This window comes from Caloenas nicobarica, chromosome 19 (genome assembly GCF_036013445.1).
Source record: "Caloenas nicobarica isolate bCalNic1 chromosome 19, bCalNic1.hap1, whole genome shotgun sequence".
NCBI classification, from domain to species: Eukaryota; Metazoa; Chordata; class Aves; order Columbiformes; family Columbidae; genus Caloenas; species Caloenas nicobarica.
The window spans coordinates 9,327,937-9,346,097 of record NC_088263.1 but is presented as its reverse complement, the minus strand read 5'-3'; the positions used below and the strand labels follow the sequence as shown (position 1 = coordinate 9,346,097).

The window sequence follows — 18,161 nt, the reverse complement described above, 5'->3', positions numbered from 1 at the left end:
GAAGCTGGTCCTGGCAAGGTGTGGTTGAGAAGGGTGCGTGGGGAGGGAGGCCAGTTTTGGAGCTAGAAAACTGTAAGGAAGAGCCTCTTCCCAGAGGAACCTGCTCTAGGAAGGAGGTAAAAACACCACTAGTTGTCCAAGGTCCCCCAGCAGACTCTTGTTGGAGGTTACGACAGAAGGTCTGCAGGCTGGCTCGTCCAGGCTCGAGCTGCCAGCCTAACCAAGCTACCAGAATACATCTTTCTTCCCTTGACTCATTGTAACTGAATTTTCAGTTATTTGCACTTTGAAGCCATAATTGAAGTTTGCTTTCCTCCTCGCACAGCCTTTTCTCCCGGCAAATTGTCAGCCGTCAAGTGGTATGAGACAGTAAAAGAGATGTTACGCTCACCATTTCCTAGAAACTGTCACTTTAAAGAGAACAATACTAAAAAGAGGGATGAATCTAAGCCAGACCCCGGGCAATCAAAGTCCAAATGTTTGTCTTCCCTCAAAATCTGGAACTCTTCATTCATTTGTAGGGTTTCTGCTGGGCCTGGGGCACTTTGTACATTCACAGTTCCGGCCTCTCGCATTTAATAAACTGCACATTCCAGAAGAGCTTAAAAAAAAAAAAATTATAGTCGAGGTTCTCTTTGGATATAAACCAGCATAACTCTGCTTAAATCACTGGAGCTATGATGACACCAGATGGCACAGGGGCCTCCGGCGCCTGGGGGTTTTCTTTGGTTTTCTTGCACGACTGTCTCTTGCAGGGGCAGACGCGGGTGCAGGAGGCGCAGGCAGGTCCCAGGGGGTGGGGGAAGGTCTCCCCGCTTTGGCCGTCGCTGCTGCTGCCGCTGGGCAGGACACAGCCCGTGTCCGGGGTTAGCGTGGCCATCACGAGCCTCTGCTCCCTCCTCGCCTTCAGCCTGCATCCACGCTCCCGTTAGCAGTGCTATTTTTGAGCCTCCCAAGGCAATTAGCACCAATTAATCTAAAAACGCCTAAATAATGGTTTTTCAGAGCCCCTGGCTCCTTCCCATTCCCCCAGCGGCCACAGGAGTCTGCAGCCCGACCCTGGCACGGAGCTGAGCCCAGTTCAGCGTTCACATGCAGACGCTGCTGGAGAAGCTGTTTGCTGACACGTGCAATTAGAGAAGGGCCCTAAACGATCCCATGGATCCAACTTTTCCATCCCAGATCGTGGTGTCTGTGTGGTGCTCATTATACCGGAGGAGGGCAGAACCAGCTTCTGCAGCGGTGCAGCCCCCTCCTGAGAGCCAGCAGAGACTGGGACCGCTGGGCATGCTCGGCTGCAGGATGTGCAGCTCCCCTGGGCTGTGCAGGAAAGTCCTTGGAGGTTTTTTTGCCTGTATCTAAAGCTGTTTGCATCCTGCTGTTCTCTGGGCACTGCCATGCGGAGCAAATCAGCCTCCACGTCTTTGCCTTCCCCAGACGGGGTGTAGTTTCATCTTGCCCTGTTAAGCAGCATCTACCAGAGCAAGAGCTGCTTTTTGCTGATAGGAGAAGCTATTCTTGTCTTTGCATGTGATTTTTGTCTTACCTGTTTAAGCTCTTCTGAGAAGGGCTGTGTCTGACCATCGCCGAAACGGCAAACCCGTGGGTACCAGCCTCGGGACCCTCCCTGCCCCCAGCAGCGCCAGGATTTCATGTTTTGTGGGGTGTCTTGCATAACAAGGCCTTGATCTTGAGCATGGCCTTCAGGCATTACTGGAAAATGAGTAAATAATAATTAAGATTTGGGCGTTCGCTGCAGTGAAGGGTGTTTCTGTGGAGGTTAGATGTGCATTATGGGTGCTACTGTAGATGGCTGTGTGCAGATCCACCGACAAACTTCACCCCATCACCACCACCCCGGTAGAGGTGCTGCATCTGTTCAGCTGCTTCTTAACACAGCGCTGTGCTGAGAGCAAGTAGGTGTCTAAATAAAAGTACATTTCAAGAAAGCGGCACAATTTTGGCAATCCAGAGACAAGCAGGCTTTTTTTGCAAAGCGTTTTGGAAGCAAATTGTCAGGAGGTTCCGATTTCAGATGCTCCGAGAGCAGTATGTTGTGGGGAGGAGGGCATAGCTGCTGCTGGGGGAGCGGTGGATCTTCTCCATCGCTGAACAGGAGCGTGTCCTTCCCCGGGTTTATAGGCACCTGTCTCCTCCATCACCACCTACTCCTCGGTGGGGCTGGATGCGGGGAGCTCTGGTGGGTAAAGTAGGGAGCTGAGCGCTGCGTATTAACCTTGGCTTCTGTGCTAATTAATCAAGAATATGGGTTATATGGTTTAAAGCAATAGAGTTATTTCGGCTGAGCAAATTACTGCTGCTCAGCTGGGACTCAACAGCTGAGCGTGGTCCTAGTTCCACCCCCTTCCAACTGCAAAGTAAATCCTTGCAACGAGTTTCATCTGAAACCTTGTGCTTTGCTGCTGGGTGTGTTACGGGGTGCACAGCCAGGTACCCCAGCTCTGAGGGAGGGGGAGCATCAGTTACACTCCTATAACTCACTGTTTGCTGGCGTCTGCCTATAACCTGGATTTTTTTTAGCAAGTAGTTCATGTTCACTTCCATTTCTGCTGTTTAAGGGATTCTCCAGTTTTTTTGGTGAGCCAAATTGGCCTCTGGAGCTTTCCATCTTCTCCCATAGGGTGGATAGACTGACCTGGAATGAAAATGCTGCCAACTTGTCTCCATGGTTAGTAATGGAAGCTTGAGGTGCTAAATCTAGACTTGTGTGTTTCTGTTGAATGGTGACAGGGAAACCCAGCCTGGCATGGTAAATGCTGTCAAAACCTATGTGGAAAAGTTCCTACATTAACTACAGGGTATTGCTGTAGCTCTTTGAGGACTGTTTGAATACGCTGATGGATAAATTACCTTCCAAAGAGAAACCAGAGGTAATTTCCATGCCGCGGATGCCCTGGTCTCAGCAGTGAAGGCTGACTACCTGACCTGTGATCTCAAGGTAGGTTACCGTGTAGCTGGGGAAGAAGTATAAATCCAAAATTAATACAGTTGTTGCACAAAGTGGCCCAATCGGAGCATGGTGGCACCAGATTTGAGGCAGTCGGATCCGCGCTGCAGGTAGCCGAGGTGTCAGTAACACTTCAGCCAGACACCCATGCGGGCACACCACGCTCCATCTCAAAATAAAATAAAAAACGATATTGTCACCCGCTATTGATCCGAAGGAATGGATTTAAGCTGCGTGTGGCAGTAGGGCACGCTCCCAGCAGGTCAGCAGTTGCTGTATTAGGGAAGGAGGGAGCGTGGGCGAGTTATTTTGATTTTGTTTGAAACAATAAAACCCAAGTTATTTGAAATCTTAACAACAGAACCAGCTTTTAGCACCGGCGTTTATAGGGATGAGTGGGCGAGTTGTTTAAAGGAAAAAAAAAATCTTTGAAAACAGTCCAAGTGAGGGTGGTAATTTCATCCTACAAGGGAAGCGCAGTGCTCTGGGTGTGTGTGGGGTCTGTGCCGGGGCCGTGGGCTTCGCAAAGCGGACGAGGGGCACACGCGTGCCCAGGGCACCCTCGCGGACACGCTCGCAGCTCCTAGTGTGAGAGCCGGGGTCTGAAGTTGCCGGTGGTGTCTGTGCAGATCACGGACACCTCGCTCGCTCTCCTTTGCTGCATCCTAAACCTGGGTGCAAAAAGTCGTTTCCTCTCGCACTGACCTCTTGTATGTGGGCTCTGTTCCTGTGTTATACCCTCCTCAGTTGCTGTAGCATTTTTTAAAATTAAATCACAAACCAAATTGAAGTTTAGTGTGTGAGCTCCCCAGGCAGCAGCCCAGTTTGTGGCTGATTCCCAGTTGTCTCTTGCCTTCCATAGCCAGCGGCACCAGAACAGAATTGGTGCTCGGTAGTTGCCTTTTGTCCACCCTGTCCTGATACTGGGATTTTGCAAGGTCCTGTGTGATGGAGAACAGCCCCCCCAAGATGCATTTGTTCAGGATAAAGAAATTTCCTATTTTTGCAATGAAAGATGAGAACGAAGTGTAAGAGAACAGTGTGGCCAGGGAGGCACGAGTGCGACCGGGGCTCTGTCCCCACTTCGCCCCTGCCCTGCCAGGTGCTCCTTGGCAAGCCGCTTCTCTTCCCAGTGACCCGTTTCACAGCCACAAATTCACGTTTCATGTTCACATTTCACAAATGGGAGGTAAGAACAGCTCTGGGGCTGTTGGATACCATTTCCATCTTTCTATGTTTAAAACCTCGCTGCAATTAGAAATTTCCCTCTGTTGAACAGTGGTACATTTAAATTAAAAGATGCTCGTGGCTGAGCATCTTTGGCTCTTGCAATAGGACAAAAAAAATCATGTATCTAATAATGTGAGGAGCAGAGAGACTATCAGGAGCTAAAAATGGTCCTTCAATATTTTGGTGCTTTAAATCTGAGTGATTATATTGTGTCTGTATGTGCACAGGGCATTTACTGTCGTGGTGTGTGTGCCTGTAGAGCTGAGTGTGTTTGCAGATGTAGTTTAGGAAAATTGGTCCCAATCTATTTTTAAGGTAAAGTGTGTGTGGCGGGTAGGAGGTGAGGAGGTGGAAGGAAAGCTAAATATTCACATAGCTCCGCTGTGTGTTTAAGAGCATCATCTTAATAACAGGGGGATGGTGGCAGCGAGGTGAGGGAGAGCCGAGCGGAGCCCACCCCCTGGTGCCAGGGCAGGGGTGACGCCGGGAGGAGCGTGGCGAGCGGGGCTGGGGCTTTAAGCCGCATCTCGCACCGGGTCACCGGTGCTGGCAACGCTCTGCACATGGCTGCGCGCTCCGCATAAATCCGAGCGCCGGCAGCCGGAGCGGAGCTGGGGGAGCTCTCCGGGCTGCTGGCGGCAGCTGAACTGACGAGCAGCGGAGCTGAAGAGCATCGCAGTGGCAGCCCCGTGTCCCAGCCCCGCGTCGCAGCCGCTGCCCCGCGAGCCGAGCTGGTTCCTGCCCGTGGACATGTGAAAGCCGGAGCCTGGGAAGCGCTGGCTGCTGAGGTCAGTGAGTAAAACTCGGGTTTGTTTGTGTTTCCCTTCTGTCCTCTGAAATGAGAGGCTAGATCAGGGGTGGGAGAAGGAGGTGGATACAGAAGAGAGATTGACTCGGGCCAGGGCTTGGGTATTGCCTGTGTGTGCTTGGTTTTTTTAAACTTTGTAGGTGGCTTCAGCTTGAACTTTTTATTATTAATATTTTTGTAACTTTCTGGGAAATAGATGTATGCAATGCGCAGCCTGCTCGGGTGTCTGCCGGTGTCTCAGAGCAGAGCCTGGCGAGGGCGGGTGGTGGTTTGGTGCTGGCGGGGGCGGTCGGGGTGGCTGCGGCCAGCCCTGCCTTTGGGGGAGCGCGGCAGCGGTGCTGAGGGGCCGGCGTTGGAAGGGAAGCGCCGATCTCAGCAAAGGCCGGGCGAGTTTAACAGCTCCTCTGGCTCTAAAGAAGAGTCTCGTCTAGGAGCGGAGACTCCAGCTGAGGTGCTGGTGGCCAGGGATCGGGAGAGCCCCGCTCCCCAGCACAGAGATGATGCTCTGAACATTTCAGTTCCCGGTAAAACAGGCTGCGGCTTTTGACCGGGGCTTTGCTTCCACTCCTCTCCTCTAGCCCCTGTCTCTGCAAACCTTCCCTCCGATGCTTTTCCCCAGGTGAAGCCCTGAGGTGGGGATGTTAGTTCAGAGCCTGGCGTCCCTGCGAGGGGAGGGGGTTTGGGGTGCTGGCCGCCACGGCGCGTTCCTGCGGGGTGAGGTGTTGGGGTGATGTGGGGATAAAGCGAAGCCGCGTGCAGGGGCTGGCAGGACACGGGCAGCCGGGGATGAAATGCTCCAGCGCTGACTGTCACCAGCACCACCCCAGCTCTGCCTGGGGATTTTGAGGCCATCTGCCTGGAAAAGAGAGGAGGAGAGCAGTTGTGATGTGTCTGGTTTAGAGAGGGAGAGACAGATAAGGCATAGCAGGTGGACACAGATGTGATGGAATGAAAATCTGCCAGGCCCTGGGCAGATAAGCACCTGCTATAGAACAAGGAGCACAGTTTTTCCAAGAACCATCCGCGGTTGAGAGCTTGACCCTGGGGACCGATCACTGGGTCCTGTCCCAGCTCTGCCACTGCGTCACTGAGGTCCTTGGTCAAGTCACTTCATCTCCACGTTGTCTCCTCCCTGAAATAAGGTGAGGAGGAGGAATCGTGGACACAATTAAATGCCAAGGCAGCACTCTCTGAGGGAGTAACGGTGAAAACTCCTGTGTTATCCCTGGACCTGCTGCCATCCTCACCTCGTCGCTGACCCGGCGCACACCCCAGAGCCAGATCACCTGGAGCAGCAGCTCCTGAGCCGGATCCGCTGTGCCAGAGCTGCCGGGTCCATCCGCTGCTGGGCAGCGGGTCCTGCCCACGGGTTGGGCAGCACCAACCCCTCGGAGGGCTGGACAAAACCGGAGCGAGCGATCCGTGGGCTTGACAGCTCCGTGCTGCATTGGGGCAGGTCTGGGAGAAGTTGAGCCTGGAGGAGCGAAGGGAACCAAAGGCAGGTCTGCGAGAGAAGCTGATCTGACAGCGGAACAAGGTCTGGCCCTTTGCGCAGCAAACCAGAGCTGCTGCCCAGGACCCACTGAGCGATCCGGGTCTCGGGCCCGTGGTGACCAGTTGTGTGTCTGTGCTCTTGTGGGACCGCTGCTCGGTGCCGTTAGGGGATGCCCTGGCTCTCAGGAAGCCTCCTGACCGCCCTGGACATGCCGAGCCCTGGGCACACAGAGCTCGGTAGCAGACGGTGAGCCCCAGGCTGTGCCTGTGCGTCCATCTGCCCTCGCAGCTCGGTCCTTGGGGCCAGGAGCAGACTGTGAGCAGAGGGAGCCAAGAGCTCCGTGTCTTGTCATATTTGGGCATTTAAATTACAGAGCTGCAGGCCGGGGGCAGTGCTGGAGGGAGCTGGTGTCAGCGGGTGCTGCTGCGGGCCCCGCGGCACCCAACATCCCGGCACCAACCTCCGGTGCCACCAGTGCCACCGTACCGGCAAGTACCAGCCCCGTCCCACACTTTGCAGGCACTGGCTGCTCTTTCTGCTGATTCAGAGCATCCTTTCCTCTCCTGGGTGTGTTTTGAGCAGGGATCCTGACACAGGAAAGTGCAGCGTCCCTGGCAGGGTGCGCCCCGGGGAACCCGGGCTCTGCCGGCTGCTCCTGCCCAGGCAAAACTTCGGAGGGTCCGCGGCTGCTCCCATTGACTCTGTGCATTTGCGGGGAAGCAGAGGGAGGTTTGGTGTGAATGAGCTCCTTGCTTCCTTCCCCAGCTTGAAATTTGGGTCACACAAGCCAACGCAGCAGAGCAGTGATGGATGGAGTTCATCCTCCGCTCCAGCCTGAGCAAGCTTTGATTTCCAAGGTGCAACTGTCGGTGGTTCAAAGGGTCTGTCTGAGCCGCTGTTTCATGAGCAGGCTGGCACATGGAAAGAGGCGAGAGGGGTTTTTCCCTTCCCTGCTCAGCTCCCACATTGCTAATGCTCCTCTCTGCCCGCTGCTAATTTTGACACTGCCCTAAATAGAAGCTGAGTGCATCTCATCTGCTTCGCTTAGCACACGGGAAAATTGTTTCCCTTCGTTTATTGAATCCAACTTGCGGCTTTAACTCTGTCAGCACGAGGCTTCCCCCAGCCTGGAAGGGCGTTGTGTCCGTCTGTCCTGGTGCAGAGCTCTCTGCTGGGAATGGCACCGAACGTGCAGGAGAGGGACGGTTCCTGCCTGCCCGGGACAGGCTTCACTTCACCAACAGCCACGGAGATGCCGGCTCTGCTGGAAAGCCTGGCTGTCCGGGGATTGTGCTGCTCCCCAGTGCCCCTTCCCCATCCTCATGCTGGAAAATAGCTCAGCACAGGCAGACTGTAGGAGTTTTCGGTTGGTTTCTCTTGTATTTTTTCCAGCATCTGGTGGGACCAGCTCAGCACACAGGGACTCTTCCAGTGCCTGGCAGATGCCCCTCTTATTGCTGTCGAATTTTATATCCCGTTCTGAGTGGCTGCTTGGAAAGATCTGTTCTCCAGAGCAGGACTCTGGGTTCGTTTTCCAGCACAGGACACGCAGCCCCTGGACTTTGAAAAACTGCCTTGAACGTGAACCCTTCCGCAGCACGACTTAAATATATCACTGTCTAGTGCAAGGTGCTTATTTGAGGATCTCGTGAAAGAACTGTTTTCCTGAAAAACTATAATTTTGTGTCATTTGCAGCTCGGTGACTGTTCCGAGTGGTGTGCTGAGGACACAGCAGCACATCCCGCTCCCACGCAGGGGACCCTGTGGGAGCGGGGACCTTCGTGATGCTTGTGGCCTTCTCTAGGATGGTGTTTGATTGTCACCAGAGGGTGGCAAGAGAAGAAGGGAGAGGTTATTTCAGAGCCAGGAGCAGAGAGGGAGCTGTGCCTGCCCTGAATGGAGCAGGAGAGGGCATGACGCGTTGCCCAGACCACGCCAGGGAGAGCGATTGGACACGGGGAGCTGTTTGGGGCGTTCTGACCCTCTTCTGTATTTCACTGTCTTTCCAGAAAATCAACCGGACCCCTTCGGATGAGGAATGCTTCTTTGACCTGTTGAGCAAGTTCCAGAGCAACCGGATGGATGATCAGCGCTGCCCGTTGGAAGAATGCCCGTCGGAGGCTGCAGAGGCGGCTGCCACCCCGGTCCCTGCCCTGGAGGAGCGGATCTGTGAGTACCGATGTGTCCGTCAGTCCCTGCTGCTCCTACGGCCTGGCCGGCTGCTGTGGTTTTACTGTGAATCTTGTGATGTTTTCCCCAAGTCTTGGCTCCCCAAACTGAGCGGTTCTTTGGCAGTCTGCGTCATTATTTAAGGAAGGAAGAAACATTCGTATGTTAATGGTTGCTGAGGGAAAGGCTGGGGAATGTGAACTAAGGCTTGGAGAGTAAACTAGCAAGAGAAATGCAAAATGTACTTGGATTTTTTTAGTATGGATCTTTAGGTCTGGCCTTCTGAACTGTGAGGCTGGCAGGTGGATTTTTGCCTCTGCCAGCGTGTCCAGGAGGAAGATGCTGATGGTTACTGGGGGAGCGGGGGCAGGCGGAGGGCCGGGACAGGCTTCCACAGGCAAGTTAAAGTGTCACCAGTTTTTCTCATTGCGTTGCCATGGAGGAAAAACTTCTGGATTTTGTAGAGTTCTTGGATGCTGTGGTGATAGGCGCCGTGTAAGGAGAGGAGCCAGGAGGATGGGTAAACAATAGGAAGCTCCAGAAGGCAGATAGCTTGCCTGTAGGAAGAACAGGGATAAATTGAGGAAGCCGCCTGACAAATAGATGGGACAGGAAAGCCAGGTCGGGTTTGTGTTTGCGCTTTGGTTTCATGTCTTTTTTTATGATGTGGTGTTGAGGTTCTTTGTTTTAACCAAGCCGGAGAGAAGCACTAAAATGTGCAGGTCACACTTGCACGCTTAAGCACCAACACAAAGGGCTGAAAAAACACTTCATTCGAAGGGATGGTTTATCGGTTTGCAAATGAATGTGGAGTACAAAGAGGAGAGAAGGAGAACCCTGACAAGAGCCACAGCCCGAGGCGGCTCGGGGAAGCGGGTGCGGAGCGGGTCTGGCTGCAGCAGGGCAGGCTGGCTGGGAGGGGAGAGGGTTCTATCGTCTAAAAATAGGGTGGAAACCAGCATCGCCTTTTCAAGACACTCCTTTCTGATACAGAAGTGTATTCGACTGTAACAGCTGTGTAATTTAGGAGACTGAGTTTAAAATATGAAGCTTTATAAAGAATGTACAAGTAGGCTCACGTTCTGTTCAGCTCTCATTTGGTCTCTGAGCCTTTCAGATGTGTTATTTTCAAGGTATCTTTGGGAGCTGAAGGGGAAGAAACTTGTGTTCACATCAGTGCAGAGATTTTTATGTATTTCTGCAACTCCAGGAGCAGGGGCTCTACAATGAGCACATTGTGTTAGGCTTGGGACACCCTCTGCTCAAGTGCTTTGTGCTCCCTGGGACAGTAACACCAATCGCGTTGGGTTTCTTACCGTTTTCTTTTGCTTGTCCTTGTCCTGGGCGCAGTGTCCATTGTTCGGGAGCGTTTTGCTGCCCAGCAGCTGCCAGGAGCCAAGAGGCTCTTTGCACTGAGCGCTGCCCGGCCACGCAGCGTCCCGCAGAGCTGACCCTGCCGTGTGCTCCTCCTCCCGCAGCCCAGTCCTCCCTGATGGCATCTCCGCAGACCGAGGAGTTCTTCGATCTCATCGCCAGCTCCCAGAGCAGGCGGCTGGATGACCAACGCGCCAACGTGGGCAACCTGCCTGGCCTGCGGATCACGCACAACAACCTGGGGCACCTGCGCGTGGAGGGGGACGCCCAGGAGCCCGGGGACGAGTTCTTCAACATGCTCATGAAGTGTCAGGTACCGCAGGGCCAATGGGCTGCTGAGCTGGAGGGGGGGCCCTGGTTTCTCCCCAACTTGCCAAGGCCATCCCCTGATCCCACCTGCCCTGCAGGGACGGGCTGTGCCCAGCAGCTGCTCCCACAAGCCCTGGGCACCCCGGCAGGCGCTGCCTTTGCCTCCAGATCCTTCTTTTTACCCTGTACTGAGGGTTGCGTGTCGTCACTGCTCTGCAAGTGAGAGAGCAGCTGAAGAACCCACTGTCCAAGCGGTGCCCGCAGCCCTGACAGAAACGTGTGCCCTTGGGCACTGCCCACAGCCTTTTATTTTTATGACAGAACTTTTTTGTCAGTACCCTAACGCCTGTTCTCCCTGTGCAGTCCTCCAGGATAGACGACCAGCGCTGTGCACCACCCGACTCCATTCCCCGGGGCCCCACAATGCCCGATGAAGATTTCTTCAGCCTCATCCAGCGTGTCCAGGCCAAGCGCATGGACGAGCAGCGGGTGGATTTGGCCTCAGCCCAGGAGGAGGCAGCAGAGGAGCAGCAGAGGTCCGGTTCCAGCTAAGAACTGGGGTTTGGCTTGGGGGGGTTGTTTTGATTTCATTTTGGTTTTAAAAAAATTTTTAAAAGGGTAGGCGGTTTCAAAGCCGAGCGCGCCCACGCTCCCACGCTTCTCCAGGAGCTGCACCTCGTCGCGTTGCGCCGGGCTACTCTGTGGAGGCAGCGCTACGGGAAGGCCCATCGGATGGGGGATGGTTTTTAAACAAGGGGGTTTTTTAGGACTCACAGCCACTGTAACAGTGGGCACAGCATGAGGGAAGACGTCTTGGGCAGCCCCTTTGCTTACTACCTAAAGATCCAGGAACTTGTGCTGTCAGCCAAAGGAGGAGCCTAGAGCGGGTACTTAACTCCAGCCTTGATGTCTTTTATTTCCACAACATTTTTGATTTAAGGGGGAAAGGGAAGAGCACCTTTTCCATTTGGAAGTCTTGCCTGCATCACGAGGTGACACAAACTGCTCTGGATCCTTCCCTGGAATGTCTTGCTCAGCTTTCTTCTTTCCACAGGAGGAAATGAGCCCAAGTCAGAGGCTACACTGGTCCTTTTAAACCTCACCCAGGTCCCACACACCTTCAGGTTTATTTTAGGTTTGCTTGGGACTCCGCTGCGAGCCCTGTGACAGCCCCTCATGTCCCCAGCCGCAGTTCTGTGCGAGGCTGCACTGGCACCTCCTGAGCTGGGGCAAAGCCTCGCTGAGCTGAGCTTTAGTGGGATTTGCTACCTCTAGAGACTAGCGGCGCAGCAAAGCCCAGCTTGGGCTTGGGACAAACCCTGAAGAGCAGCCGCCATCTGTGCAGCCTGAGGCCGGGAGTCCCTGCCCGTCTGCTCAGCATGAGGCAAACGTGGGCGACTCGTCACTTCTGGTGCCGCTGAGCCAGAAGTGTTGTGCAGGAGCGTCCTGCGTGCAGGTGAGTGTGCCCGAGGCAGAGCCTGCATTCTGCAAAGCCAGGCTTGGAGCCAGCAAAATTTTCTGGCCACGGCTTGTCAGGGGAGCGAACAGAAGCATCCTCTCCTCCCTTTGTGTCCGACAGCAGGCAGGATATGAGCCCTTCCCTCCCCTTGGTTCTCCCCAAACCAGTGCTGAGCTTCTCTGTGTCCCTGCAGAGCTGCTCTTGGCAAGGTGCTCCCATTTTGCCTGATCTATCTCCAATAAAGGGAGCCTCATGGGAGTTCCAGACTGAGGTGTGGGCTGGGAAGTCAGTTCCACCCCCACACAAGGGTCTACATTTACTTTAATTCCTTCCCCTTTTGGAACAGTTGGAAAAGCAAACCCAGAGAGGAGGGGAGCATGGATTTAACTTCAGGAGGGGGAGTATTTTTTCTTTGCTTGACCAGACATGCTATCTTGGACTCCAGAAACTCCAGTAATGAGTTCTGCCAAAGCAGATGTGTTCCTATAGAGAACAAAACAGCACTTTCTATTTGAAATGCATTTGATGGAGACGTTTCCAACCAGCAGTAAGATTTTTAGACCAGTGATGCTGCTCGTCGGGCATTGAACCTGCCTGCACTGACCACACGGAGCGGTGGCTATGTGTCACCTGCCCCAGGGAGCTCTCACCGGCTGCACGGATGGCTCGGCCTCCTACCCGGGGCTGCTCACGGCTCTGGAGAAGGGACGGGAGGACCTGCCCGGCCACACCGACCTGCAACTAGGAAGAAAACATTGAAGATGAAGACGACTTGACCAGCCGCAGGCTCAGGCCTGTGCAGCTTTCAGCCAGGTGGTGAACTGGAATCTGACCGTTAAGCTTTCAGAGATGTTAATTATTTGCCATATACTTGAATGTACGAGCTTATTTATTTTTTACATGTGCATTTGCTAATGTCATTTTAATGGGGGAATTTCCAACCCACAGGTACTTTTTTTTCTAAAAAAATAATCTGCCAAATGAATTAATATATTAGAAATGAATACAGCTCAAGGGGAACAGGGGGGTGGGGTTTGTGCTTAATAAATATTTGTGTCTAAGCTTCAGTGACAAAAATTCATTTGCGTTATTTCTTGACCAGCCTGCAGAGCTGCTGCTGGGGTGGGTGGTGGTCTCCTGTGGCAGACATTAGCATGTGTCCACCCACCTACACCTCCCTTTGCATTAAGAACACACAGCTCCACTGCCTCAAATCCCAACATCTGTCTGACCATGTGGCTGTGGAGGGACACAAAACCCTGAGCAACAGCCCAAGTTACCAAGACGACAGGGCAGACAAGCAACCCTTGCAGAGAAAAGCCTGGCTTTTCTGTCAGCTTGAGCCCTCTTCTCAGAACATAGCCGAGTTTTTCCTTTCAGGCCGTGCCTTGGGCTCCGGCTCAGCCCTGTCTCGGCGCCTTCTCGGCGCCTTCCCCACAAGACGTGTCTTGTTTCCCTGGCAGCAGCGACAAGAGGGAAAGGGCAGCGAGTGCTGCGCAAAGCCCTGAATCGGCCCTTAGTTCAGATACTCACAAAGCAGCGGGCAGCCGCATGAGCTCAGTCCGGCACAGCAGGGGTGAGCAGGCCGTTAGACTTTGCTAGAAAGTGGGTCTGAGAGCAGCAGATTTTGGATCCTGAACCCTGTGAGGATAAAGCCAAGTCACAGCTGGTCTTCCCACGCCTGGCTGACTTGTGCCAGCCCCAATCAAAAGATTAACAAAGAGCCACCAGCTCGTTCTCACCAGGCCCTCTCATGCCTCTGGGTGCCTGGACACAAGCAACACCCTGTGCTAGAAAAGTCTCTGTGATATGCAGACAGAACCAGCCCCCCCAGTACACAAAGGGGAGTGGCTTAGAATCCCAGGAGCAGGTGAAAACCCTCTGAGGGAGCAAAGGGGTCCAACCTGCGATCTCTCGCTGTCCTCAGCAGCTGGGGAAGGGAGCGCAGGCTCTCCAGTCCATGTTCTTTCTCTCAGAGCACCTACAAAACACAAAGGCTCTGTGAGCAGGAGGCAACGGCTACAACTGAACCGCAATGGTCGCTGCTCTGCCATACCCGCGGCAGCAGACACGAGGCCGTTCCAGTGCCAGCCCTGGCCAGCAGAGCTCGGCCCCACAGAGGGACGTGCTCTCTGGTGCTGACACCCGGAGGGACGCGGGATCGCCAGGACTCACTGTTCGGCCCTGGATTGCAGAACACCGCTGTAGCAGCTGTAACCTGCGAGTTACTGCAGCACAGGGTGCTGCCCCAGTGCAGGACCTCTAAAAAACAAACAGCAGAAAGACAAGATAGTGCCCCAGCCTCCCTGTTGTTTGGTTCTTCCCCAGCAGGTCCCGTCCCCACAGGGTCCCCCTCTCGCCCCCGTTCCCAAACACCAGCGTCCCACTGAGCGTGGGCCAGAACACCAGTAACCCCCAACCAGCCACATTAACTCTGGAATTCAGCTGCACTACAAAAGGAGGATTTGCTCAAAGAGGCAGAAAACAAGAGACAAAGTATTTGCCATTTTGCAGTAAAGCCTTTATGGGCAGGAATCAGGAAGAGGATCCAGCCCTTAACAGCTGCAGTGAAATGCTTCAAGGAATGTGAAAACAGCTTTACATTTGCTGCCCACCCTGCAAATGCTGCTTTGTCCCCCCTCCTCTGTGCCACAAAGACTCACCCTGGTCAGCCGCACCTCCAGTTGCTCTGCCCTGCTCCGCTGCGCCAGGACTTCACGGCACTTTTTCCCCATCTTGACAAACCTCCGGTAGAGGAGAAAAGCTGCGTCTCCTCTTCCCAGTCCCTCGTCTCTGACTAAAGCAAGGTCTGCTGGGCTCCTGCTAGATGAAGCGTGCTCACCTCTGTCCTCTTTCAACAACAGACACCCTTCCCCGTGACACAACATTTTTCAGAAAAAACCCCTTCAAAATGCAGCACAGAATTCCTGTTTCACTTGCAATCTATTAGCAGCAAAACCTTCGGTGTGATGTGCAAATTCCCTCATATAACTGCAACCCTCTCCCAGCTGACAGCCCCAGAATGGTTTGTCATGAAAAGCACCGATTTCCTGCAGAGTGTTACCCCACCCCGGCACTGCCCCATGTCCCTGAGAACCTCATCTCCGTCCGTTCAACCCCCCCCAGAGATGGTGACTCCACCACTGCCCTGGGCAGCCTGTTCCAATGCCCCACAGCCCTTTGGGGAAGGAATTGTTCCCCAGATCCAACCTCAACCTCCCCTGGTGCAACGTGAGGCTGTGTCCATGATGTTGGCCTGAAACTTCAGAGCAGCAGCAGAGCAGCTACACCAGCACCCGGCAGCAACCCCCAGGGTCCTGTCCTGCCCCCAGACAGCACCCAGTGCCAGGGGACGCTGCAATGAAAAAACACTAAAACCCACTAAAAAATCTACTAACAGCCAGCAGAGACAAACTTTGCTATAGCTTTTACTGTAACGCAGCAAAAATGAGCACCACCTTTCTGTACTGGGGTGAATAACAGGTGAGAAAGGTAAGAACAGTATAAAAAAACCCCTCCAGTTGTAAATTGTTTCCAAGGCAACGCAGATCCTGCGACAGCTGCTCTGTGCCGCCCCAAAGGCATGAGCATAAAGGATGCAGAATGCTGATTTTCAGGTAAAAGGTAATAAAAGACCCACTCTTGCAGCAGTGCTAACAGGCGCCGGCAACTCCCAACAGGGTGAGCACACAGCGATGTGTGCAAGATCCTGCTTCTTAGCTAACACGTGGGTCACTCCAGCATCCTGCCATCTCACCAGGATCCGAACACGCAAGCCAGTAAAGTTCCTGCCCCTCAATGCTGTTTCATCACTCTGAAATTTCATACCAAGAGGAAAACATGATTCATTCCTGTCACTCTGATCCATGCTTGTAATGCAACATGTATAAAATCACCCTGAGCACTTCAGGTGAATGAAGTAAACTCATTAAAACACTCATTAATCCATGCGATGCCCTCACTGAATACTGGGCTGATTAAGCACCATGAGCACCTGGACACACTTGGCTGAAGGAACTGGGTTTGTTCAGCCCAGAGACAATAAGGCCGTGAAGGATTTTACTGATTTCTATTGCGCTCTCATGAGAGAGGGTAGAGACCAGAGTCTCCTCGGGAGCGCAGTGTTTGGGATGGGGGCAACGGGGGCGCCTCCACCAGCTGCACCATCAGCTGCTGCCACACAACACCTGGGCCAGGCCAGGACACGTCGCTGAAGCCTCCGCGTGCAGCTGCACCTCCTGGCCAAGGCACATGACAAAGAATGACCGATTCCCTCCTCCACAGAGCACAAACCAGCGCTCCAGACACCACCGAAGCACCGAGACTCAACTGACAGTCAGCAAAACAAGTACCCGGAGAAATATCTACACTCCACCTCTAAAAATATCAGCTCGATCAAAGGCAAAACTCCAGGAGACAAAGACACAAAACAGAGAAAGACCAGTGCCCGAGTTTATTTTAAACACAGACCGTTGAAGTCAGGAAATAAAGGTTTAAGAGTCTCTCTCGCCATCAGCAGAACGACATCAATCCCGTTGGTCAGGTCTGTCCCTTGCTGCCAGTCTCAGGGGGGGATTCCCCGCTTTCTCCCTCGGGGAGCTGACCTGGAGACCCAGTATCGGCCGAGCTTTCCAAAAGCAGTTCCAAGGCTTCCTCGCCAGCCACGCGTCTCACCTTCTCCCCTTTGGCTGCCAGGATCTCCTCGATATTCCTGAACAGCGATTTGAAAACCAACAGTGACACTGCAGCAAAGGCCGGAGCCAAGAGTCGAGTGCAGACTCGCTCTTCCACGTTTTGCTCTCAGGGTTAAATCCACAGTGAACCACGCACGAGTGTTACCGTGGTTATTTCTCCATAAAGCAGATAAAACCACCCAAACCTTCTGGGACTATTTTGATCCATTGGGATCAATGACTGAGCAATTCTGGATAAACGGAGATTTTTAAAGGTACCTAAGGGAGTTACAAATAATTGAAATTCAGCAGCACTTGGGTCCACACATTTGAAACAGCCAGGGAAACCTTGCAGTGATTTAATAAACCCGAGGGAGAACAGAAGGACCCACACACAGTAACGCACCTGCTGGCACCACCAAGGATGCCCACGTATCACGCAGCTGCTGCCACTTTACACAGTTTATTCGAACCCTACGCAGCAACTGTCAAACTACAGATCATAAACTCTGCTTGTGCGCTTTAAGAATCCAGATGAAGCAGAGAATTACACCCAGCAAACACTTTGGTTTCCTCTGAACCGCATTCTGAAAGCATCACGGAAGTAACGTACCAGCTGAGGAGGACCCAGCGGTACCTCGGCAGCCGGGCCCTGGCGGGACAGGCGCTCTGGGCTCACTCACCGTTTTCCCTGCAGGTCGGAGAACCAGCCCAGGTTGTCGGCGATGACGTGGTGGCTGCCGCAGCCCGGGCAGCTGACGATCACCACCCCGCTGTGGTACGCCAGCTTGGAGATGGTCTTGGCCGAGCGGGTCTGGCAGACCTGCCAACCAAACAACGTGGTTTTATAACTGCAGCTTCTGGGCCTTTCAAGGGAAAAAACGTTTTTAAATGCGATTAAAAGGTTTATTTCCCCCTCCCTCACCTCTAACTATCGCGAGGCGGCACGATGCCGTGTAGTTTGGTACCAACGCGCTCCGCGGGCCGGACACAAACGTATGAGCTTTCCTGCCTAAACTACAGTGCTCATAGAGTTTTAGTGCTCCTTACGTGTCCCAGGTGAAGGTTCTGGGTCGGAGAAGATGATCTCCAGAGGTCCCTTCCAAGCCCAACCGTCCTGTGACTCTGTGAGCCCAGGCCGGGGCCTGTTCCCCGGGAGGAACCGTTCACCTCAGCGCCCGCCCTCCCGGCCCAGCCGCGCTCACCTTACACGTGTACACCAGGCGATAGTGCGCGGCCCGCGGCTGCCCCGGGGCGGCGGCGCTGCAGGCCGTGCGGAGCGGGGCCCGGCGGAGCGGCTGCGGGGCGGCCGGCGGGCGGCGGGGCCGCCATGGCGGAGCGGCCCGGAGCAGCGCCCCGGCCACCGCCCGCGCCGCACGCTGCATGGCGCTGGCGCAGGCGCGCGGAGGGGGCGGGCGCTGAGGCAGCGTCGGCCATGTTAACTGCGGGCGCCGGCCATGTTAGGCGAAGGCGGCGGCCATGTTAGCTGCGGGCGGCAGCCATGTCAGGTGCGGGCAGGCGCCGCGGGCGCGGCCCGGCGCTGGCCGCGGTCACCGGCGGGAACCGATGGGACGCGCGGGCCCCCCCGGCACAGGCCGAGGCTCCTCCAGCTCGGGCATCGCACCGGGGACCCGCCGTTAACTGACGCACAGCCTCGTGGCTTTGGGCAAACTTA

The 18,161-nt window shown here is 54.3% G+C and overlaps 2 protein-coding genes and 1 long non-coding RNA gene across 5 annotated transcripts in view; 1 reads left to right on the top strand and 2 right to left on the bottom strand.

The window, feature by feature from the left end:
- Positions 1-11,851, top strand: part of GPSM1 (G protein signaling modulator 1) — a 64,414-nt gene extending 52,563 nt beyond the window's left edge. Inside the window, exons 1-5 of one of the 3 annotated variants that reach the window (XM_065648533.1) lie at positions 4,859-4,986; positions 8,512-8,671; positions 10,150-10,358; positions 10,718-10,890; positions 10,977-11,851. In XM_065648533.1, coding sequence (XP_065504605.1) covers positions 8,581-8,671; positions 10,150-10,358; positions 10,718-10,890; positions 10,977-11,121 — 618 coding nt within the window. In that variant the 5' untranslated portion in view covers positions 4,859-4,986; positions 8,512-8,580 and the 3' untranslated portion in view covers positions 11,122-11,851. Of the gene's footprint in view, positions 1-4,858; positions 4,987-8,511; positions 8,672-10,149; positions 10,359-10,717 lie in introns of those variants that run through there. The other 2 variants (XM_065648531.1, XM_065648532.1) reach the window with 2 other exon arrangements.
- Positions 11,246-13,795, bottom strand: LOC135996486 (uncharacterized). Its single transcript, XR_010607271.1, has 3 exons — positions 13,718-13,795; positions 13,347-13,454; positions 11,246-12,554 (listed from the first exon to the last, which is right to left on the bottom strand). It is a non-coding gene; the product is annotated as an uncharacterized LOC135996486 (long non-coding RNA).
- Positions 13,796-16,247: 2,452 nt separating this feature from the next.
- DNLZ (DNL-type zinc finger) lies at positions 16,248-18,105 on the bottom strand. The gene is made up of 4 exons (XM_065648862.1): positions 18,079-18,105; positions 17,692-17,928; positions 17,170-17,309; positions 16,248-16,524 (listed from the first exon to the last, which is right to left on the bottom strand). Exons 1-4 carry the CDS (start codon positions 18,103-18,105, stop codon positions 16,353-16,355), a joined length of 576 nt encoding a protein of 191 aa, XP_065504934.1. The 3' UTR covers positions 16,248-16,352.
- Between the last annotated feature and the right edge of the window lie 56 nt (positions 18,106-18,161).